This window comes from Capra hircus, chromosome 23 (genome assembly GCF_001704415.2).
Source record: "Capra hircus breed San Clemente chromosome 23, ASM170441v1, whole genome shotgun sequence".
Lineage (NCBI taxonomy): Eukaryota > Metazoa > Chordata > Mammalia > Artiodactyla > Bovidae > Capra > Capra hircus.
Genome location: NC_030830.1, coordinates 19,338,558 through 19,359,077, shown reverse-complemented (window position 1 = coordinate 19,359,077; position 20,520 = coordinate 19,338,558). Strand labels below are relative to the sequence as shown.

The following is a 20,520-nucleotide window of genomic DNA, read 5'->3' as shown; positions in this document are numbered from 1 at the left end:
CCACAGTGAGGGCTGCAAAGCCAGAGACCACCGCTGCTCAAGTTAAAATGACAGTTTTCAGGCTTAATGTGTGACATTTAAAAATGAAACTGTTACATGGTTCTTTCAGCTGTATGCAATGTAATGTTGGTTAGGCGCTGTTCAGTACTATAATAGGCGCCAGGAGTACAGCGAAAGTACAGGAAGGAGATTGTTCTTGGTCTAAGAAGCTTAGAGTCCAGCTGGGGACACGGACTAGCGAGTGCTTAGAAACTTCTGATATGGAGTTGGGCAAGTTGTACTGGAATCCTGAGTTGTCCGGATTATTGGCTAAACTTTAATAAACCCATTTCCTCTACAAATGAGAGATACTAGTAGTTCGCAGGAGTACTGTTGTCAGGTTGGTTTATTTTTTTTCGTGGACGGACTAAATAGTTCAAAGCAACAGGCAAGTTACAGCTCAGTTCAGCTCAAGCAGATAGATGTTTTATTAGACCAGACTCTCAAAACACAGGAGCAGGTCGCCTCCACATACTCCTTATGTATTAGCTGTTCAGTCATGTCCGACTCTTTACGACCCCATGGACTGTACCTGCCAGGCTCCTCTGTCTATGGAATTCTCCAGGCAAGAATAACGGAGTGAGTTGCCCCTCCCTTCTCCAGGAGATCTCCCAGACTCAAGGATCTAATTCAGGAATCTGCACTGCAGGTAGATTCTTTACCATCTGTGCCATCAGGGAAGTGCATATTCCTTGGCTTCCTGTCTCTTTTTTTTTTTGCCCTGTGCAAAATAGGGCTTATACCTGCCACCAATCAATGAAAAGGAATGCAAATACGCATATGCTCAAGGTCAATTGATATTTGCAAGTTATATAACAGCACATCTGTTTTATCTGTTCCCATAATTCAGTCTGTTATAATCAGATGTATATATGTGTAGAATATTTATGAACCATTAATGGGCTGTATATTGTCACCCTGCTTATTTAACTTCTATGGAGAGTGCATCATGAGAAACGCTGGGCTAGAAGCACAAGCTGGAATCAAGATTGCCGGGAGAAATATCAATAACCTCAGATATGCAGACGACACCACCCTTATGGCAGAAAGTGAAGAGGAACTAAAAAACCTCTTGATGAAGGTTAAAGAAGAGAATGAAAAAGGAAAGTTATGACCGGCCTAGATAGCACATTCAAAAGCAGAGACATTACTTTGCCAACAAAGGTCCGGCTAGTCAAGGCTATGGTTTTTCCAGTAGTCATGTATGGATGTGAGAGTTGGACTGTGAAGAAAGCTGAATGCCAAAGAATTGATGCTTTTGAAGTGTGGTGTTGGAGAAGACTTTTGAGAGTCCCTTGGACTGCAAGAAGATCCAACCAGTCCATTCTAAAGGAGATCAGTCCTGGGAGTTCATTGGAAGGACTGATGTTTGAGCTGAAACTCCAATATTTTGGCCACCTGATGCGAACAGTTAACTCATTGGAAAAGACCTTGATGCTGGGAAGGATTGAGGGTGAGAGGAGAAGGGGATGACAGAGGATGAGATGGCTGGATGGCATTACCGACTGGACGGGAGTGAGTTTGGGTAAACTTCAGGAGTTGGTGATGGACAGGGAGGCCTGGTGTGCTGGGATTCATGGGGTTGCAGTCGGAGACGACTGAGCAACTGAACTGAACTGAACTGAATGGGCACCTAACTGAGTAAGTTACTCAGGGGAAGTTCCTGTGGTTAGTTTGTATCCACTGTATACCTAGGGCACATGTGCTAGAGTTGAAAAAATCTCTGTGGTTATTTTGTAGCATATTTGGAGCTCTCCTGGGTGTGTCTGGGAAGAGGTTTAGAGGTCTCTACATTGATACTAGCTTGTATCCTTTTCAGCAAGGGCAACCCTCCTTGCTCATGCCTACCTTACTTACCTAACTCTGTGATGAATTAGGAAATATTACACTGACTGCAATGTTACAATGCAACACAAAGTAACTTGCTGTTTTCATAAGAATTACAATAAAAACCACTTGGTAATTCAATTTCTTACCTTTAGGCAAGAATCCTTATCATTTTATTCTAGGCAGTGAGTGACTGAACTTGAAACTACCAGAAAAAAGTGAGATTCATTTTTGTTATTCCTGCACCTTTGTCTTAAACAGAGTGGCAATTCATTTGTTGCACAATAAAGTTTAATTGTTGTGAGTTCCACAGAGAATGAGCGCTTCAAACTTCTTTGGCAGACACCCCAAAAGGTTTCTTTAAGAAAATTAGGAACCCAGGGAGAGAACAGAATCTTCTGGAAAAATCCAACAGCTGATGGGCTGTAACTTGTACAGAATGCTTCCACTCTGCAGGCTTTTTCAGTTGGTAAATGGAGTAGGAAACAGGTGTTGGGGGAAATTTTTTCTTTCTACATTTCTAGGTTCTTTGGTTGGTCTTATAATTGACATATACCATTCTCAGGAGAAAAACAAATCAAAATTTGTATGTATAGGAGCCCTGAAAATAAGAGGGGCTTATATGCCATCCTGACTTAATGAATGGAATAGGGGTCTGGGCTTCAAAGGGCAGGAGGGTAATTCACAGGATAAGAAGAGCAGATGTTTGGTAACTAGGTGTTTGCCGTGCCATATATAGATAGGTCTTTCAGATTAAAAAAGTTATCTCTGATAATAACTTTTTTTTTCTTTTTTTTTTTTAAGCACATGCTCCCTATCTAAATTCTTTCACTTAGTTAAGGGAGAGGTGAAAGTATTTCCTGAGTCTTCTGGGTTGATAGATTTCAACTTAAAATAATTCACATTCCAAAGTGGCACATTTCAGAGTAGTCTGTTCTTCTCTCCTTCATACTCACTTTGAGTCTTGCTGAACTCCCACAAATTATGGGTCCACTGGAATTCTGTGCTCATGGGGGATGATAAATGCTACACGTGAATGGGGGCAAATCCTCTGCTCAGGCACATGCTCTGTTGTCCCATTTTACTTCACTTACAAAACACAAGTTAAAAGATAAAGTTCAGAATTTCAAGACTGTGACAACAGGGCATTAAACCAAGTTCATGACTTTCTGAAAGCAGGACATTTCTGAGCTGTAAGGCACTGTGTGACTGCATAAGTCAGCTTTGAAGCTAGTACCACACATCTAGCAGACAGTGAGGAACCTTACAAGGGAGGCAATTGTGGAGCAGGCTTCAAAGAAATGGGTGATAAATGTGGACAAAATTTCACCTGGAATTCACAGGTTCTGGTTACAGCCTGGAAACAAGATATGGTAGGATTGTGATAGACTTAATGAATGAACTAGAGTTAATACCTTTGAAAGACATCCTAGAGAACAATTCCCAGGGCACAGAATAAAGAAAGAGTGAGCACAGTCTTATTCCATCCTCAAGAGGAAGTAAAAACACAGTGACTATCATATCTAGTCAGGGTGAGTAGAAACTTGAGTTCTGCAACCTGCTTCCATGGTAGTATGGATGCTTCTCTCTCTGGCTAGGACATTCATTCCCCAATGTTCCCCTATTTAATCACATTTGCGGTCCTGTTTCATCAAGTTCTTTCTACAAATCCTCCAACATGATCACTGGCTCCTTGTCATCCTTTGGCTGATGCTCTGACATCCAGGCCTGGTGCTCCTGGGGCAGGCTGATTAAGAACTGCTCCAGCACTAACAGCTCCAGAGTCTATTCCCAGGTGTGGCATCATTCACTGATGGCAAAGTTCCCAGAGCTGGTTCAGAGCCTCACAGCATCAAGGTGCCTCCAGGTAACAGAAATGCCTAAAGTTCTGACTAGCAGCTACCTCCTGGTTGTTACATTTCTTCCTATGTTGCCTATATTCATGGCCCCGAGTGTTGCCCTCTTCTTTCACTGTTGGAGACTTTTCTATTCCCTTTGATATTTAATAGAGAAGACTGCAGCCAGTGTGGCTTCTCTTGTTGCACAGGCTCTTGGGCACACAGGCTTCAGTAGCTGTAGCATGTAGGATTGGTAGTTATGGGGCACGGGCTTAGTTGTTCCGTGCCATGAGGGAACTTCCCAGACCAGGGATTGAACTGGTGTCTCTTGCATTGCAAGGTGGATTCTTAACCACAGGACCACCAGGGAAGCCCTGGTGCCATTTCTAAGGTGAAATACATCATTATTAATTTAGAGAAATCCCTATTGAAATCTTTAGCTGAGGTGAAAGACTAGTCATCTTGAAAACCACCAAATGAACCACTAAAATGTTAATTCAGTGAACCATTAAAATGTAAATTCAAAAGGAAAACTGACAATTCTGGTGAATTGTCACATGTGACAAAAAGCATAAACTAGGTAAGACAGACACTACAACTTGTAATATGGAAACAATGTGAAGCTTGGCCACAAGTGATGAGATTAAAAATACCAAACCAAGCATGCTGATGTTCTCCACTACAAATAAATCTACAGATAAGATTTCTGCTCATGATCAGTAAGTGATCAAATTATGTCCAGATGTTTGCTAGCAACATAAACAGACAGGTCTGCATGCTTGTGTGTGAATACACACTCCCCACTGACAAGGTGCCTCTGCCAACATCTCTGGAAGACAGACAGAGCTTCCTATAGCCGCTGCTGGAGGGAAAGGAGGACAGAAGCAAAGGAGGAGGGTCTTCTTTCCTCTCTCTCCCAGGGGTCTCTGCACGCGTGTGTGCGTGCATGTGTGTATGTGTATGTGTGTGTGATTTTAGGGTGGTGGGTGGGAAAGCGGCTGTGTATTCGAAGTTTCAGCCCCTACTTACAGCTGCTGGCCTCATCTCACATCTTATAGCAGCCCTGAGAGAAGTTAAACCTTGGGAAACAGGCTCTTACCCCTTTCCAGGCCTAGGCCTGGCAAGCCCGCCAGAAGCCTGCTAACCCTGGGCACAGTGGCTACAGCTGCCTGGCCTCTGTAGGAAGATGCTCTTGGTGGTTGTTTCCTGGGGCCTCCAGGGCAAAGTCAGCCCAGCCTACCAGGTCCCCACTGCCACCATGATTTTGGAATGTATCACCAATTAGTCTTCTAAAAGGATAATATAGAAAGCCCTTCCCCCCAGCTTTGAAGTTGTGTTGCTGTGTGGCAAGACTTGTGGGATCATAGTTCCCTGACCAGTGACTGAATGCGGTTGCCCCAGGTGAAAGCACCCAGTCCTAACCACTAGACAGCCAGGTAATCCCTCAGTACTGTATTTTCTGATTTTATATCTGTAGTTATATTGTCACTGACATAGTCAAGGTTAAGAACTAGGGCTCTGGAATAATATATATGTTTATATCCTGCTTCCACTGTTTACTATGTATTCCTGTGTCCGCTATTTTACAGCTCAGTTTTCTCAACTATAAAATGGGAAATAAAATGGAAAATATAGCCACAGGTACAGTCATGTGATAGGATACATCATCCTAGTGCCTGTAAAAAGAAATTGTGAGTTCAACATTACCTTAAAACAAAATACTGGGTTATCTAGATCCTATAGTTCAAGGTCATTGAAACACAATTGCTATTCTCATAAAGCCTCTTCATGGAAAATTTTGTTCATTAGATTATCATATTTCTAACGTAAAGTTCTGTTTCTAGTTAGTTTTCATATAAAAACATGAAATTTAATATTTAGACCTTAAATGTTTTTATTTCTCACATTAGCAAAAAGGTACCTCATCAAACAGGTAAAATAAGTAAAGCAGGATTTACCTTTATATCCTGAAATCATTGGTAGAGCTCCAACTTGTTGCAGATTCCTCTCCACTCTTTTCTCAGATACCAGCCCTTTCTATACTCTCCTCCTGGGCTTTTCTGGAGAGAGTAGCCAGCAGCAATGAAATAGTTTCAGGACCTAGTTTTGCAGTACTAACTTCCTCAGTCCTCTTCCACAGTTATTAGTAGCCAGAGAACCCTATTTCTGCCAAAAGAGCTCCCCAGAACACTATACTCCCACCCCAGGAAGGTGCCTCAAACCCGCAGAGCAAGACAGTAAAGTCCTGGTTATACTACTGTGTATGTCCTCCAAATTCGAAGGTTTAGTTCAATTTGAACACCTTTCCTTACCTTTAACCCCAGCTCTTGCCTAATTTGCTTCTACTCCCTCCCTGTCTTCCTTCAATCTCAGGATTATGGCCTCTTGCTTTAAGTGCTCTTCTGGTTGTGTACTTCCTGGCATGACCGCTGGACATAGAGTTTGGCTTACATACTAGAATGCCACCATTGCATACCTCCTCGTTTTTGACATGACTAATTTAGTTTTGTTGTATCTTCATTTTTCAAAGGAATACTTTAAAAGCACTGTTCTGCAGTACCTTGCTCAAACTATTCCATTTTGAGGCTTGGCCTACCTCTTCTTATGAGAATCATTAACTAGAGTTAATGATAATGATCAGGCTCTCTTTACCTTCTTTCCCCCACACTGTAATTCTGGTTATTTCCCAAGAGTTCTCTTTTTCTATTTTCATTGCCATAGACTAACTTATTTTTGTTTTGTCTCTAAGTTGTGTTTGACCCTTTTGCCACCCCATGTACACTAGCCCACCACACTCCTCTGTCCATGGGATTTCCCAGGTAAGAATACTGGAATGGGTTGCCATTTCCTTCTCCAGGGGATCTTCCTCACCCAGAGATTAAACCTGTGTCTCCTGCACTGGCAGAAAGATTCTTTATCACTGAGCCACCAGGGAAGCCTGACTCATTTATTAGCCTCCTCCAAATTTTGCTTTTCTGGTTTGACTTTAGCAAGTAGACGCATGGCAGTAAAGATTATATGCAGAACAGCAAACAAAAATGAGAGAGAAAATAAAGAGATACTGGTTTTTCAGTCATTCATCTCAACCGATATTTATTATTTATTCAATATTTTTCCTGTTCTATTTCCTTATGAATTTAAGTTCTTTACATGAATAGGTTTTCCCTCTTGTGAATTCTCTGATGTTGACTAAGGTGTGAGCTCTGACTGAAGGCTCTTCCACACTCACTGCATTCATAGGGTTTCTCTCCAGTGTGGATTCTCAAGTGTCGAATAAGGTGTGAGCTCACTCTGAAGGTTTTCCCACATTCACTACATTCATAGGGTTTCTCCCTGGTGTGAATTCTCTGATGCAGGATAAGATGTGAGTTCAGGCTGAATGCTCTCCCACATTCTTTGCATTCAAAGGGTCTCTCCCCAGTGTGAATCCTCTGGTGTCTAATAAGATCTGAGCTCCCCCCAAAGCCTTTTCCACACTCATTACATTCATAGGGTCTCTCTCCAGTGTGGATTCTCTGATGCCTAATAAGCTTTGAGCTGTGTCTGAAAGCTTTTCCACATTCATTACACTGATGGGTCTTCTCGCCAGTGAAAACTGCTGCATGTTTAATAAGGTTTGGGTTCTTCAGAGATTTTCCATATGGGTGAATTTTTTCTCCAGCATAAATTCTCTGATGCTTAATAAAATCTGAATTCCATTTGAAACTTTGGTCACAGATACTGTGTTTATAAGATTTCTGGTGTGTAAATTCATTTGAGTTCAGATTTAAGTTTCTCTCACAGCCATCATGGCTTATTATTTCGCCTGTAGGTGTATTTTTGTGGGTGAGGATTTTACTGAAAGCTGCATCCTGAGTAGATGATGATTTCCGAGACTCCCCTGAGTCTTTTTCCTGCTGCCTCTTTATCTTGCCTGCAGATTTACAGATGTCTTGAGGCTCAGCAGATCCTTCTGACACAAATTCTGAAATTCTTCCTGATATAATTTTCTGTGATTCCATTTTCTCATACATGTCCAGCTTTGGCATGGATTCACGGTTTTCACTCTTGTTATCTAAAAAAATGATGAAAAGATAAAGAGAAAAATACCTGTTTGCTGAACTAAAAGAAGGTAAAACTTTGACATACACCCAAGATAGTTATAATAATCATGCTGACTGCTAAGTCACTTCAGTCGTGTCCGACTTTGTGTGACCCCATAGATGGCAGCCCACCAGGCTTCCCTGTCCCTGGGATTCTCCAGGCAAGAACACTGGAGTGGGTTGCCATTTCCTTCTCCAGTGCATGAAAGTGAAAAGTGAAAGAGAAGTCACTCAGTCGTGCCCGACTCTTAGTGCCCCCATGGACTACAGCCTACCAGGCTCCTCTGCCCATGGGATTTTCCAGGCAAGAGTACTGGAGTGGGTTGCCATTGCCTTCTCCTTGTGGCTTACCTCTCTTCTAGTTACTTTCCTTCTAGGAATCCAGGGCCCCTGCCAGCTGTTTTGCATCTTTTTTTCTCTGTCGTTGTTCCCTGTTATTGAAAACTTTAAAAGCCACATCTGCTAACTAAGAAGGGTTCATTCCAAATGCAGCATCTAACTTTTGTAACATTCTTCTTATATCTGATGCACTTTGCCCAATGAAGGTTGTGTTTACCATCATATTCTCAGGGGCCTTAGGGTCTCCATCAATGCAGTGCCCATAAGCTTGATAAATTCTTTCTAGAAACTAATGGGATCCTCACTGAGCTTTTTGGTATCTCCAGAATTTTGTTTAAGCTCTTTTGCTTAGCTACCTGCTAAGATGCACTTTCTGTAATGCTCTAGATGTGGCATGTCTCCGTTTTTAGGATCCCAGTGAGGCTCACTGGTAGGAACTGCCTCATTTGCTTCTGGAGTTCCATCTAGGTCCACTAGATGAAGCTGGCACGCTTCCTCTCTAGCTATGTCAATGACCATCCTCCTTTTAATCTCAGTCACCATCAAATTCATAAGGGTGTGAATGTCCACCTGAGAGTGATGGTGAATGGCAAAGACAGAAGTGAAAAGTTGTCAGGCGGTGTGGGTCCTCTCAGGAAAGGAGGTTATGGTTTTTCCAGTTAAATCTGAAGTTGAGAATGGATTGTGCATCCATAGACATCCGGTTGGCCTTTTGCCTTAAAGCCTCCTATGGAATATCCGCTCAAGAGACATTGCCCCGTTTTGAAAGTGGCTCCCTGTTCAAACTGAGTGCCCTGTGGGGCCTTAGATGGTGATATGAAACTAAGTGCCTGTGCCCCAGGGATTAACATAGAAACTTCTAATCATTCCCCATAAGTAGGGAAAAGATGAAGATGTGAAAGGAGTGAGTAGGTCCGCGGCATGGGAGCAATCTGAACAGTTACCTGGTCAGGTAGGGGAGCCATATTGGCCAGAGTGGGATTTAAGGTGTGACATAACATGCCCTCACTCTCATTTTCTCCTGCTCCCTTTCATACAACAGATTTTCTCTTGGGTTTCCTTTCAGACTGCTGCACTGTAGGCTGGCAGTCATCTGACTTCTTTTCCTCTTGATGTAATAGCATAAATGCTGTGCATAGGGAATCTCACCCTTTCCCCTTGCCCTTGCACAAAACAATTCCAATTGCAAGACTGTATAGTAACTGAGTGAGCCCTTGAGGTATCATCACTTTTCTGATCCTAATATATGTTGGAGCCACACATTGTCAGAATATCATCTCTTTCTTAGTCATAGGCTCACAGCTATATTTTGCCCACTTATTTAAGATAACCCCCCAAAAGGCTTTCCTTAGGGACAGATGGAGTATTTCCCATATTTAAAAGTTCAAGAACAACAAAGCATCAAAAGCACAGACAAATCCCAACACTAAAAACACACATTCCAACAAGAATGAACAGAGTAGAAGGAAACAAACCGGTTTCAAGTCGGGTAGAGTCCAACAAGTGCCCTCTCCAACAGGGTATCTCAGTCAAAGGCAAAACAAATTGGTTGGCCTGGTGGAGGAAAACCCCAACTATGTGGGGGAGGGTGTTCCCTGTTGTCCACTGAGGGCGACTCACGCTACTGGATGGTCAAGTTCTTCAGTTCCTAGAAGTCTGTGGATTTCTTGCTGCAAGCATTTGGTGCTGCTTCAGGGGATTTTGAAGGGGAAGATTCTCAACAAGTGGTGCCTGCAGCTGCGAGGGCCTTACCCTAAAATTGTGCAACCTGCCTGCTGGCCTCTAGCAGCAAAGCCCTGACTGGCATTGCTAAAGTTTGTGATCAAGTCCAAGCTCCTACTTCCCGTCCCACACAGGTCAATCCATAGAGCGATGAGGTGTTGGGGAAAGGAATAGCGACTTTATCTGCAAAGCCAACCAACTGCAGAAGATGGTGGTCAAACGGCCTCAAGAACCCTCAATAATAATAGTACAATAATCATAGTAGACAAATAATCATAGTCACATAGTAGCCATTATTTGGTTACTCTAAAAACATGACCTTTCAAATGAGAGGAGTGATGGAAGAGGATAGACGAGAAAGAATAATTGGTAAAAGCATATGTTTGCAGTAGTTGGCAGAGAGAGGAAACAGACATGTGAGATGAGCAGACAATAGAAAAGACTAGGAAGAGGATCATCACCAGCAAGAATGGAGGTGGGGGGAACAAAGAAGAGAGAACTATGAAGTGTGACTGAGAAGGATCTTAGGGAACTTTAGGTCTATATTTCTACTGTTAGAGGGTGAAAGGGAGGCACTGTTTTAAAGAAAGTATATGAGGACATAGACGCAGAGAGAAAAGTAAAATTATAAAGACTCCGAGGTATGTGTATGTGGTGGGGAAAATCTCCATCCATCTGTTATCTAATCCATCTTTCTATTTCTTCATCTTTCATGGATAATCAAATACTTTCATTTCTGCTAAATGTCCCGTATATACCTTTCTTTACATTTCTGTTACTCCAGAACCTCACCACTTCCTGTTCAGATAGCTGTAACAGCCTCCTGTTGTTTCACTCAGACCTATTCTTCCTAGTCATCCTAAATACCCTCAGCAGACTAATCGTCATTAAAGCTTGTCATTCTTACATCCTACTTAGAAATCCTAATCTCTGCAACACATCTGAGCTCTTCAGACTCATTTATGATCTACTCCTCACAAATCCTACCTTCTAGCTCATCAATCTATACTGTGCTCATGACTCTATATTAAACTGGAATTCAAGCTGCCCCTCTTTTTATAGGTTTCCTTTGTCTAGAATAAGCTAGGATAGGAGAAGGGGTTAGGCAGTACTGGTCTTTGGATGGGAAAATTTACAGCTTTAGATGAGATGGATGGAAATGTTTCCAGAACAAACTCGAAAGCAGAAATTGGGTAATCTTAAAAAGTACTGTAATTTATTCTTGGGTTTATTTTTGGGACCATATACACCTAAAGTGATACTGAGTCCTTGAACCTTTTAAACAATGAGTTTTAGAATAGCAAAGAGGATTCTATGGAGGTAGTCAGCACAAGTATGGCCTATAAAAGCATGAGGGCTTTGTGAAACCAAAAGTAAAATAAAAAGGCAATAAAATGGATCTTGTTCTATGTATCTGTGAATTATATTCTATTTCTGAGTGTATTATCACATATTTGTCTCTTTTTTCCTATCATTATATCTGCTTCCCTATTAACATGTTTTATTTCTATGCATGTGTTTCTTTCACTTTGCTTCTTTTTTCATTCTCTGACATTTTCTCAACCCATTCATTTTCTTTCCTTTAATTAGCTCATGAGATGAAAACATCTCATGTTTTAGAAATATTCTAAAAGAACAATGAAAAAGGAGACATTCTGGATAAAAAAACAAAGTTCTCTCTCTCTTATTTTGGATGGCCAATGACACAAAAGGAAAAGAGTTCTCTATTTCTTATTAAGTAATAAAGGAAAGGACCATCTACAGTTACTAAGAATAGTCTGAGAAGGGAGGTTCACTGTCCCAGCACTTCAGGGACATGTACCACATAGAGCATTGCTCCTTACCACAGTCCAGTAGGAGCTGGGGTTCTGAAGAACCAGGAAGGGCCGTGGTGTCCACTGGCTGGAACTGGACACTAAGTGCTGGCCCAGGAGGTGCCACTTTTCTCCTGAATGGTTCTTGTCCACGTCCACAGACTGGAATCTGAGAAAAACAAAGTTCATTTGGGCATATGAGAGAATCTCAGTTGGAATTAAACATCTTCCCAAACCAAAGAGAATCTTCCAGAGTTATACAAAACTGGGGAAGGAAGAATTAAGTCTGCCTCAATCATAAAAGGTAGCATAGTACCTAGCAGAGAGGGAAGGAGACATAAATACACACTGAGCTAAATAAGAGTTCCTACAAAGCTCACTTTGGGAGCCTGCTGCCTCAGATGGGAAAGGGTCTGCCTGCAATGCAGAAGACCCGGGTTCAATCCCTGGGTTGGAAAGATCCCCTGGAGAAAGGAAATGGCAACCCACTCCAGTACCCTTGCCTGGAAAACCCCACGGACAGAGGAGACTGATAAGCTACAGTTCATGGGGTCGCAAAGAGTTGGACACAGCTGAGCGACTTCACTTTCATTTCTTTTTCACAAAGCTCACTAGATATTCAATCTCAGGTCCTTTTCTCCCTATGTGGGACTCCATCCATCCTGGAGGTCTTAGATCCCCCAACCCCTTTGTACCTGGAGTAGAGCTTCATCAGTGCCTCTCTCTAAATCTTCCAGTAGGGTCACTGCTTCCTCTCCACTCTCTGGGTAATGTTCACGCACCCAAGCCTGCAGATTCCCTGGCAAGATAGCCAGGAACTGTTCCAGAATTAGCAGCTCCAAGATCTGCTCCTTGGTCTGGGTTTCTGGCTTCAGCCACTGACAGCAGAGCTCCCGGAGCTGGCTCAGTGCATCTCGGGGCCCGGGAGAATCCTGGTAGCAGAACTGCCGGAACAGCCGCCGGCAGAGCTCCTGCCTGAGGGGATCACTCCTCTGTAAGCAAGCACCCTGCCTCCAGACAAAATCTTCCTCTTCCATCTTCACTATCAGAAGTCCTTCATCCTCCTGAAGGTTCTGAGCTGCAGCTTTCTTTGATTCAGTTGCCATCTTGAAATATAAACTGTATTATCAGAATCCCACTTCTGCTCTGTGAAGAGCCTTTTTCAGTTTTAAGAACTCTCCTGAGGGATTAAAAAGATTACTATTACTGTTCAGGAAGACAAAAGATCACATCATAGAAACAGTCATTCTCCGTTATACAAAAATTGGCTGGGCATTTAAAAGCACTGAAATACCTGTTTAGTGGACTAACAACTGTTACATAATTTCCACCTAAAAGCAGCTTAAAATTTAATTTTAAAAATAAGATAACTTAAATTACAGACATTAAATATAAGACAGTATAAATATAGTTCAGTTCAGTCGCTCAGTCGTGTCCGACTCTTTGCGACACCATGAATCGCAGCACATCAGGCCTCCCTGTCCATCACCAACTCCCGGAGTTCACTCAGATTCACGTTCATTGAGTCAGTGATGCCATCCAGCCATCTCATCCTCTGTCGTCCCCTTCTCCTCCTGCCCCCAACCCCTCCCAGCATCAGTCTTTTCCAATGAGTCAATTCTTCGCATGAGGTGGCCAAAGTACTGGAGTTTCAGTTTTAGCATCATTCCTTCCAAAGAAATCCCAGGGCTGATCTCCTTCAGAATGGACTGGTTGGATCTCCTTGCAGTCCAAGGGACTCTCAAGAGTCATCTGCAACACCACAGTTCAAAAGCATCAGTTCTTCGGCGCTCAGCTTTCTTCACAGACCAACTCTCACATCCATACATGACTACTGGAAAAACCATAGCCTTGACTAGACAGACCTTAGTCGGCAAAGTAATGTCTCTGCTTTTGAATGTACTATCTAGGTTGGTCATAATTTTTCTTCCAAGGAGTAAGCATCTTTTAATTTCATGGCTGCAGTCACCATCTGCAGTGATTTTGGAGCCCAAAAAAATAAAGTCTGACACTGTTTCCGCTGTTTCCCCATCTACTTCCCATGAAGTGATGGGACCGGATGCCATGATCTTCGTTTTCTGAATGTTGAGCTTTAAGGCAACTTTTTCACTCTCCTCTTTCACTTTCATCAAGAGGCTTTTTAGTTCCTCTTCACTTTCTGCCATAAGGCTGGTGTCATCTGCATATCTGAGGTTATTGATGTTTCAATCTTGATTCTAGCTGTTGTTTCTTCCAGTCCAGTGTTTCTCATGATGTACTCTGCATATAAGTTAAATAAGCTGGGTGACAATATACAGCCTTGATGTACTCCTTTTCCTATTTGGAACCACTCTGTTGTTCCATATAATAAATGTTACTTTGTCACATGCAATTAAATTATATATTACTCATAAAGAAAAATAACCATCAAAAAAGAGAAAAATGACAGAAGTACTCAATAAGTTGGGGATGGAAAAGAGCATAGTAGGTTTCAATGGTCAGGAAAAGCTTAATTAAAAAACTAACTTCTGATGAACGGATGGAATTTGACTAGGATGTTGGGAGAGAGAGAAACAGGAAATTACAAGCAAGGAACACCTTGAACAACTGGTTAATGGTAGGTACACAGGTGGGAAGGCAAAATGTCAGTAGGTTTGCATAAATAAATTATAGAGACAAAGGTTCTGTTGGAGGAAGCTTCAAATGTCAAGCTCATGAATTCAGAGTTTATCTTTCAGGCACTGGGGAGCCAGGGAAAGCTTCTGAGCAGAATGGCCTGAAAAATACTGTTTGTAGAGATAAATATATTGTTCATCTCTAGGATAGACCATAATAGGACATAAACATAAAGAGGCAACTGTCCTCAAAGTGTGGGGAAAACACAGGCTTAGAATGTTATAATTATTCAGAACATTGAACTAGGATTACTAAGACATCTCTTAAATAATAAAAATCAGGTAACTTTCCTTAAAGGCTGTGGTTAACAATTTCAGTGTAATGAGCTGCTTCTCTCAAAATCTTAGATAAACCTGTTTCCTTTTGTCTCAACAATTCTCTGCCTTCCGAGTTTAATGGCTCAGTCCATGCCCTAGATATTGAGGCCTATTAGATTACCAGTAAAGCATAATAAACTGCACCAAGACCTGCTTATCAATCTTTTGTGAATCTTATCATTAGATATCAGTTCCTCAAGTCTTAGCAGCACTTGGGAATGGTCTGTTTGGCATCTGAACTGAAAAACTGAATAAAGTAATTAGAAGTGAAGTCCTAGTGAAAGGCAAATATCCATCTTTCAGGTCCTCCTACTAAATATTTCACCAAGCTGACTACTGATTGTTGCACAAACATATACTTTATTAAGACCTTAACGTGGCAAAGCATTGGGCTAGAAGTTATATGGCAGTGATTTCTAAGAAAGTCTGAATTCAGAACTGGGCTCACTGCCTGTCATGTGAGAACTTTGTTAGAAATAGATTCCTTGGCCTTCTGCCTATGGTGATGCTGATCTAGTTAATATGGGATATGCCTGGATTTTCTGTATTCTGACGTACAGATATAAGGAATTTAAAAAATAGTGTTTGAGTTTCCAAGGAGTTTGCAAAAGAGTTGGAAAGAAATGACACAAAACACACATGGATACGGAACATTTAGATAACAAAACCTGCTTCACATGACACACACTGAAAATGTTTGATAAATGTTGAAAGCTGAAGTACTGAACAGATTGTATGGTAGAGACACTGAATAGCTTAATAGTTCTGAGGTAGGGGGAGAATGTGTGTGTATGTGGGCAAATATTTCCTACAGGTGGTGGGGCTTAACCTGAACAATAAAGGATAAGAAAGATCCAGAAAGGCAAAAAGGAAGGGAGAGTTAAAAGCTGAGAAAGTGTGAATGAACAGCAGATTGATAGTGAGACCAGCTTACAGGGTGTAACTGGAGTGACTAAGAATTCTAATACTTCTGAGAAAGAATTCATTAACTTGACTTTGAGTTCTAGGTTCCTAACACATAACATCTGTGGATAAAACAAATATAATCTTCTATTATTTTCTATGTTTATTGATTGGAGCCCCATGAGGTTAAGGACCATGCATTATTTATATTTATTCTTAAGTTCTCACTTTTGTTGATTTATTGGATAAAAGGGGAAATAAAGAAATTTGAGTTTCCTATTGCTCTGTATATTCCGTATTTTAGATGCCAATGAGACATCCACTTAGAAAAACATTTCCAAAAGATATTAAGAGATTTTAATGGAAAGAAGTTAGGAATGGAAATACAAGTTTAGATAAGATCTATGGAAAGGGAACTTAAATATTGAGGATAATTCTCTGAGAGTATGAAATGAAGCTCATAGGCTCAGACTGAATCTTGGAAAACAAGAGTCTGAGTGGGTGTAAATGAGGTAAAAATTTAGCAGTGACAGAGGAGGAAAGTGGGGGGGGGGTTGGAGCTATGATGTATGTCTCAATTCTTACTAATTTATTGGGACATTCTTTTGATATAGAGAGCTAATTTAACTTCTTGTCATGTTTTCTAGATGTGTTAAGTGTTTACCAGGTAGTACTGGATCATTGAAAAAGCAAGAGAGTTCCAGAAAAGCATCTATTTCTGCTTTATTGACTATGCCAGTGCCTTTGACTGTGTGGATCACAATAAACTGTGGAAGATTCTGAAAGAGATGGGAATACCAGACTACCTGACCTGCCGCTTGAGAAACCTATATGCAGGTCAGTAAGCAACAGTTAGCACTGGACATGGAACAACAGACTGGTTCCAAATAGGAAAAGGAGTACATCAAGGATGTATATTGTCACCCTGCTTATTTAACTTCTATGCAGAGTACATCATGAGAAACACTGGGCTGGAAGAAGCACAAGCTGGAATCAATTGCCAGGAGAAATATCAATAACCTCAGATATGCAGATGACACCACCCTTATGGCAGAAAGTGAAGAGGAACTAAAAGGCCTCTTGATGAAAGTGAAAGTGGAGAGTGAAAAAGTTGCCTTAAAGCTCCACATTCAGAAAACTAAGATCATGGCATCTGGTCCCATCACTTCATGGGAAATAGATGGGGAAACAGCGGAAACAGTGTCAGACTTTATTTTTTTGGGCTCCAAAATCACTGCAGATGGTGACTGCAGCCATGAAATTAAAAGACGCTTTCTCCTTGGAGGGAAAGTTATGACCAACCTAGATAGCATATTCAAAAGCAGAGATATTACTTTGCCAACAAAGGGCCGTCTAGTCAAGGCTATGGTTTTTCCAATGGTCATGTATGGATGTGAGAGTTGGACTGTGAAGAAAGCTGAGCCCCAAAGAATTGATGCTTTTGAACTGTGGTGTGGAGAAGACTCTTGAGAATCCCTTGGACTGCAAGGAGGTCGAACCAGTCCACCCTAAGGGAGATCAGTCCTGGGTGTTCTTTGGAAGGACTGATGCTAAAGCTGAAACTCCAATATTTTGGCCATCTCATGCGAAGAGTTGACTCATTGGAAAAGACTTCGATACTGGGAGGGATTGGGGGCAGGAGGAGAAGGGGATGACAGAGGATGAGATGGCTGGATGGCATCACTGACTCGATGGACATGAGTTTGAGTGAACTCCAGGAGTTGGTGATGGACAGGGAGGCCTGGTGTGCTGCAATTCATGGGGTCGCAGAGTCAGACACGACTGAGCAACTGAACTGAACTGAACTGGCCTAATACTTTATGGGCATTATCTCATTCTACAACATATGTTACCCCCTCAGATAGCTGAAAGTTCTGTCTTCAGATGTTTAATCACTTCTTATCCACTTAAAACAGCCCACAACTCTAGATAAAAATAATCTAATTTGCAAGGATTTGATATATTCTCCCTAAAGTTGGGTTTCAAATGTCTTAATAACCTCAAACTAGTAAACATTTTTTGAGCACCTAGTGCTTTACCGTCACTGTGTAGGATTAGCATTATAAAACTAGCTAAGCAAGTTCAGTTCAGTTCAGTCACTCAGTCGTGTCCGACTCTTTGCAACCCCATGAATTGCAGCATGCCAGGCCTCCCTGTCCATCACCAACTCCCAGAGTTCATCAAAACTCATGGCCATCGAGTTGGTGATGCCATCCAGCCATCTCATTCTCTGTTGTCCCCTTTCCTTCTGCCTTCAATCCCTCCCAGCATCAGAGTCTTTTCCAATGAGTCAACTCTTCACATGAGGTGGCCAAAGTATTGGAGTTTCAGCTTTAGCATCATTCCCTCCAAAGAACACCCAGGGCTGATCTCCTTTAGAATGGATTGGTTGGATCTCCTTGCAGTCCAAGGGACTCTCAACAGTCTTCTCCACACCACAGTTCAAAAGCATCAATTCTTTGGGGCTCAGCTTTCTTCACAGTCCAACTCTCACATCCATACATGACCATTGGAAAAACCATAGCCTTGACTAGACGGCCCTTTGTTGGCAAAGTAATGTCTCTGCTTTCTTTTCAATATGCTATCTAGGTTGGTCATAACTTTCCCTCCAAGGAGTAAGCGTCTTTTAACTTCATGGCTGCAATCAGCATCTGCAGTGATTTTGGAGTCCAGAAAAATAAAGTCTGACACTTTTTCCACTGTTTCCCCATCTATTTCCCATGAAGTGATGGGACCGGATGTCATGATCTTAGTTTTCTGAATGTTGAGCTTTAAGCTAACTTTTTCACTCTCCACTTTCACTTTCATCAAGAGGCTTTTTAGTTCCTCTTCACTTTCTGCCATAAGGGTGGTGTCATCTGCATATCTGAGGTTATTGATATTTCTCCTGGCAATCTTGATTCCAGCTTGTGCTTCTTCCAGCCCAGCGTTTCTCATGATGTACTCTGCATAGAAGTTAAATAAGCAGGGTGACAATATACAGCCTTGACGTACTCCTTTTCCTATTTGGGAACTAGCCTGTTGTTCCATGTCCAACCAGTCCATTCTAAAGGAGATCAGTCCTGGGTGTTCCTTGGAAGGAATGATGCTAAAGCTTAAACTCCAATACTTTGGCCACCTCATGCGAAGAGTTGACTCATTGGAAAAGACTCTGATGCTGGGAGGGATTGAAGGCAGGAGGAAAGGGGACGACAGAGGATGAGATGGCTGGATGGCATCACTGACTCGATGGACGTGAGTTTGAGTGAACTCTGGGAGTTGGTGATGGGCAGGGAGGCCTGTTGTGCTGCGATCATGGGTTCGGAAAGAGTCGGATACGACTGAGCGACTGAACTGAACTGCTGCTTCCTGATCTTCATGTAGGTTTTTCAAGAGGTAGGTCAGGTGGTCTGGTATTCCCATCTCTTTCAGAATTTTCCAGTTTATTGTGATCCATACAGTCAAAGGCTTTGGAATAGTCAATAAAGAAATAGATGGGAGCTACCCCACGTTCGAGGTCAGGGGTGGCAGCCGAGAGGAGCTACGCAAATATGTAAACAAATATCACAACAGAGTAAGGAGTAATTAGTGACATTGGAGGTTTGGCAAAGAGAGTAAGGAGTAATTAGTTATGCTGGGGAACTGGTAAAGTGGAGGTTTCTTTTTGGATGAGTAGGTTCTTGGTGGATGGGTAGCTTCCGGGTGTGTACGATGAGGTAGAAGTATGAGGTGTGGGGGGCTATCCCTCCAGTAGAGGTCACAGAGTGGAACAGGGGATTCACTGCGTGATGATGAAGGCTCTCACAGCACCATATGTTTCTCACACTGAGGCACTTTCCGGTCTTAGTTAGTTGGCTAACTTGCCTGCTTTGCTGTCTGGTCTCTCATTCTAGAACGTGATACTCGTTTCAATATTAGTTTCTAGGCATCCCCAGTACACAGGAAATACTAAATATTTACTGTGTGAATAAATTTCATGAGGATGCCGGAGCTGTCTCACTTTTCGTACAAAAAGGCGGGTTACTCCTCCCAGGAGGAGAGCAGGAGTCTGGGGCGGACCCTGAGACAGTTTCTTCTGGCAGAACGCAGTCGACCCGAGACAGATTGCCGCCTTTCCCGCCTCGTTCTTTTCCCAGTGACCCTACAATCTCAGCCAGCCGGAAGGCCCGCAGTCCCCCAAACCACGCCCTCTCAGCGCTCAACGATGACGTCACACGCGGCGGGGTAACTGTGGAAACCCCTATCCATTCCAGATACAGGCCGGCGCAAACGCTTTCCCAAGGCCAAACCTAGTTCCACATTTCCTCGGGATTCCTCTAAGGTCCCAGGTCCAGAGTGTCACAGGGCTGTTGCAATCCCGAAGGGGACATGATAGGGACTGGGTGTTTAAAGGAGACAAAGGACCGGACACCTGGGTCCCCAGACCCGGACTCACCTCTCCCACAGGGCTGGTTCCGATCGGACACTTCCGGTGATAGGACGGCGCTGCACGACTTCTCAAGGCTTCCTTTCACAGAGACTTTTTGAGGCTGCGCAGGAGACGGGCTGACTTTGGACTGCACTTCCCAGAAGCCTTCCGGTATCCTCAGGGTCTGGGACTCCATTTCCCAGGCGTCTTCGCCAGTGTTGGAGCTCTCGGAGCGCGGAGGGGATGATTTTTCTCCTCTCTGTAGCAGTAAGCTTGCCTTTACATCTCACGTGAGCCTCATCCTTAACTTTTTAATGGGCCCATTTCAGTCTCATCTCATTTCAGTTCAGTTCAGTTGCTTAGTCGTGTCCAACTCTTTGCGACCCCATGAACCGCAGCAGGCCAGGCCTCCCGGTCCATCACCAACTGCCGGAGTCTACCCAAACCAATGTCCTTTGAGTCGGTGATGGCATCCAACCATCTCATCCTGTGTCGTCCCCTTCTCCTTCTGCCCTCAGTCTTTCCCAGCATCAGGGTCTTTTCAAATGAGTCAGCTCTTCGCATGAGGTGGCCAAAGTATTGGAGTTTCAGTTTTAG

At 42.6% G+C, this 20,520-nt stretch overlaps 1 protein-coding gene across 1 annotated transcript; it reads right to left on the bottom strand.

Moving 5' to 3' along the window:
- On the bottom strand, nt 6,770-20,028 carry ZNF165 (zinc finger protein 165). Its single transcript, XM_018038520.1, has 4 exons — nt 19,951-20,028; nt 12,357-12,841; nt 11,692-11,830; nt 6,770-7,758 (listed from the first exon to the last, which is right to left on the bottom strand). Exons 2-4 carry the CDS (start codon nt 12,765-12,767, stop codon nt 6,851-6,853), a joined length of 1,458 nt encoding a protein of 485 aa, XP_017894009.1. The 5' UTR covers nt 12,768-12,841; nt 19,951-20,028; the 3' UTR covers nt 6,770-6,850.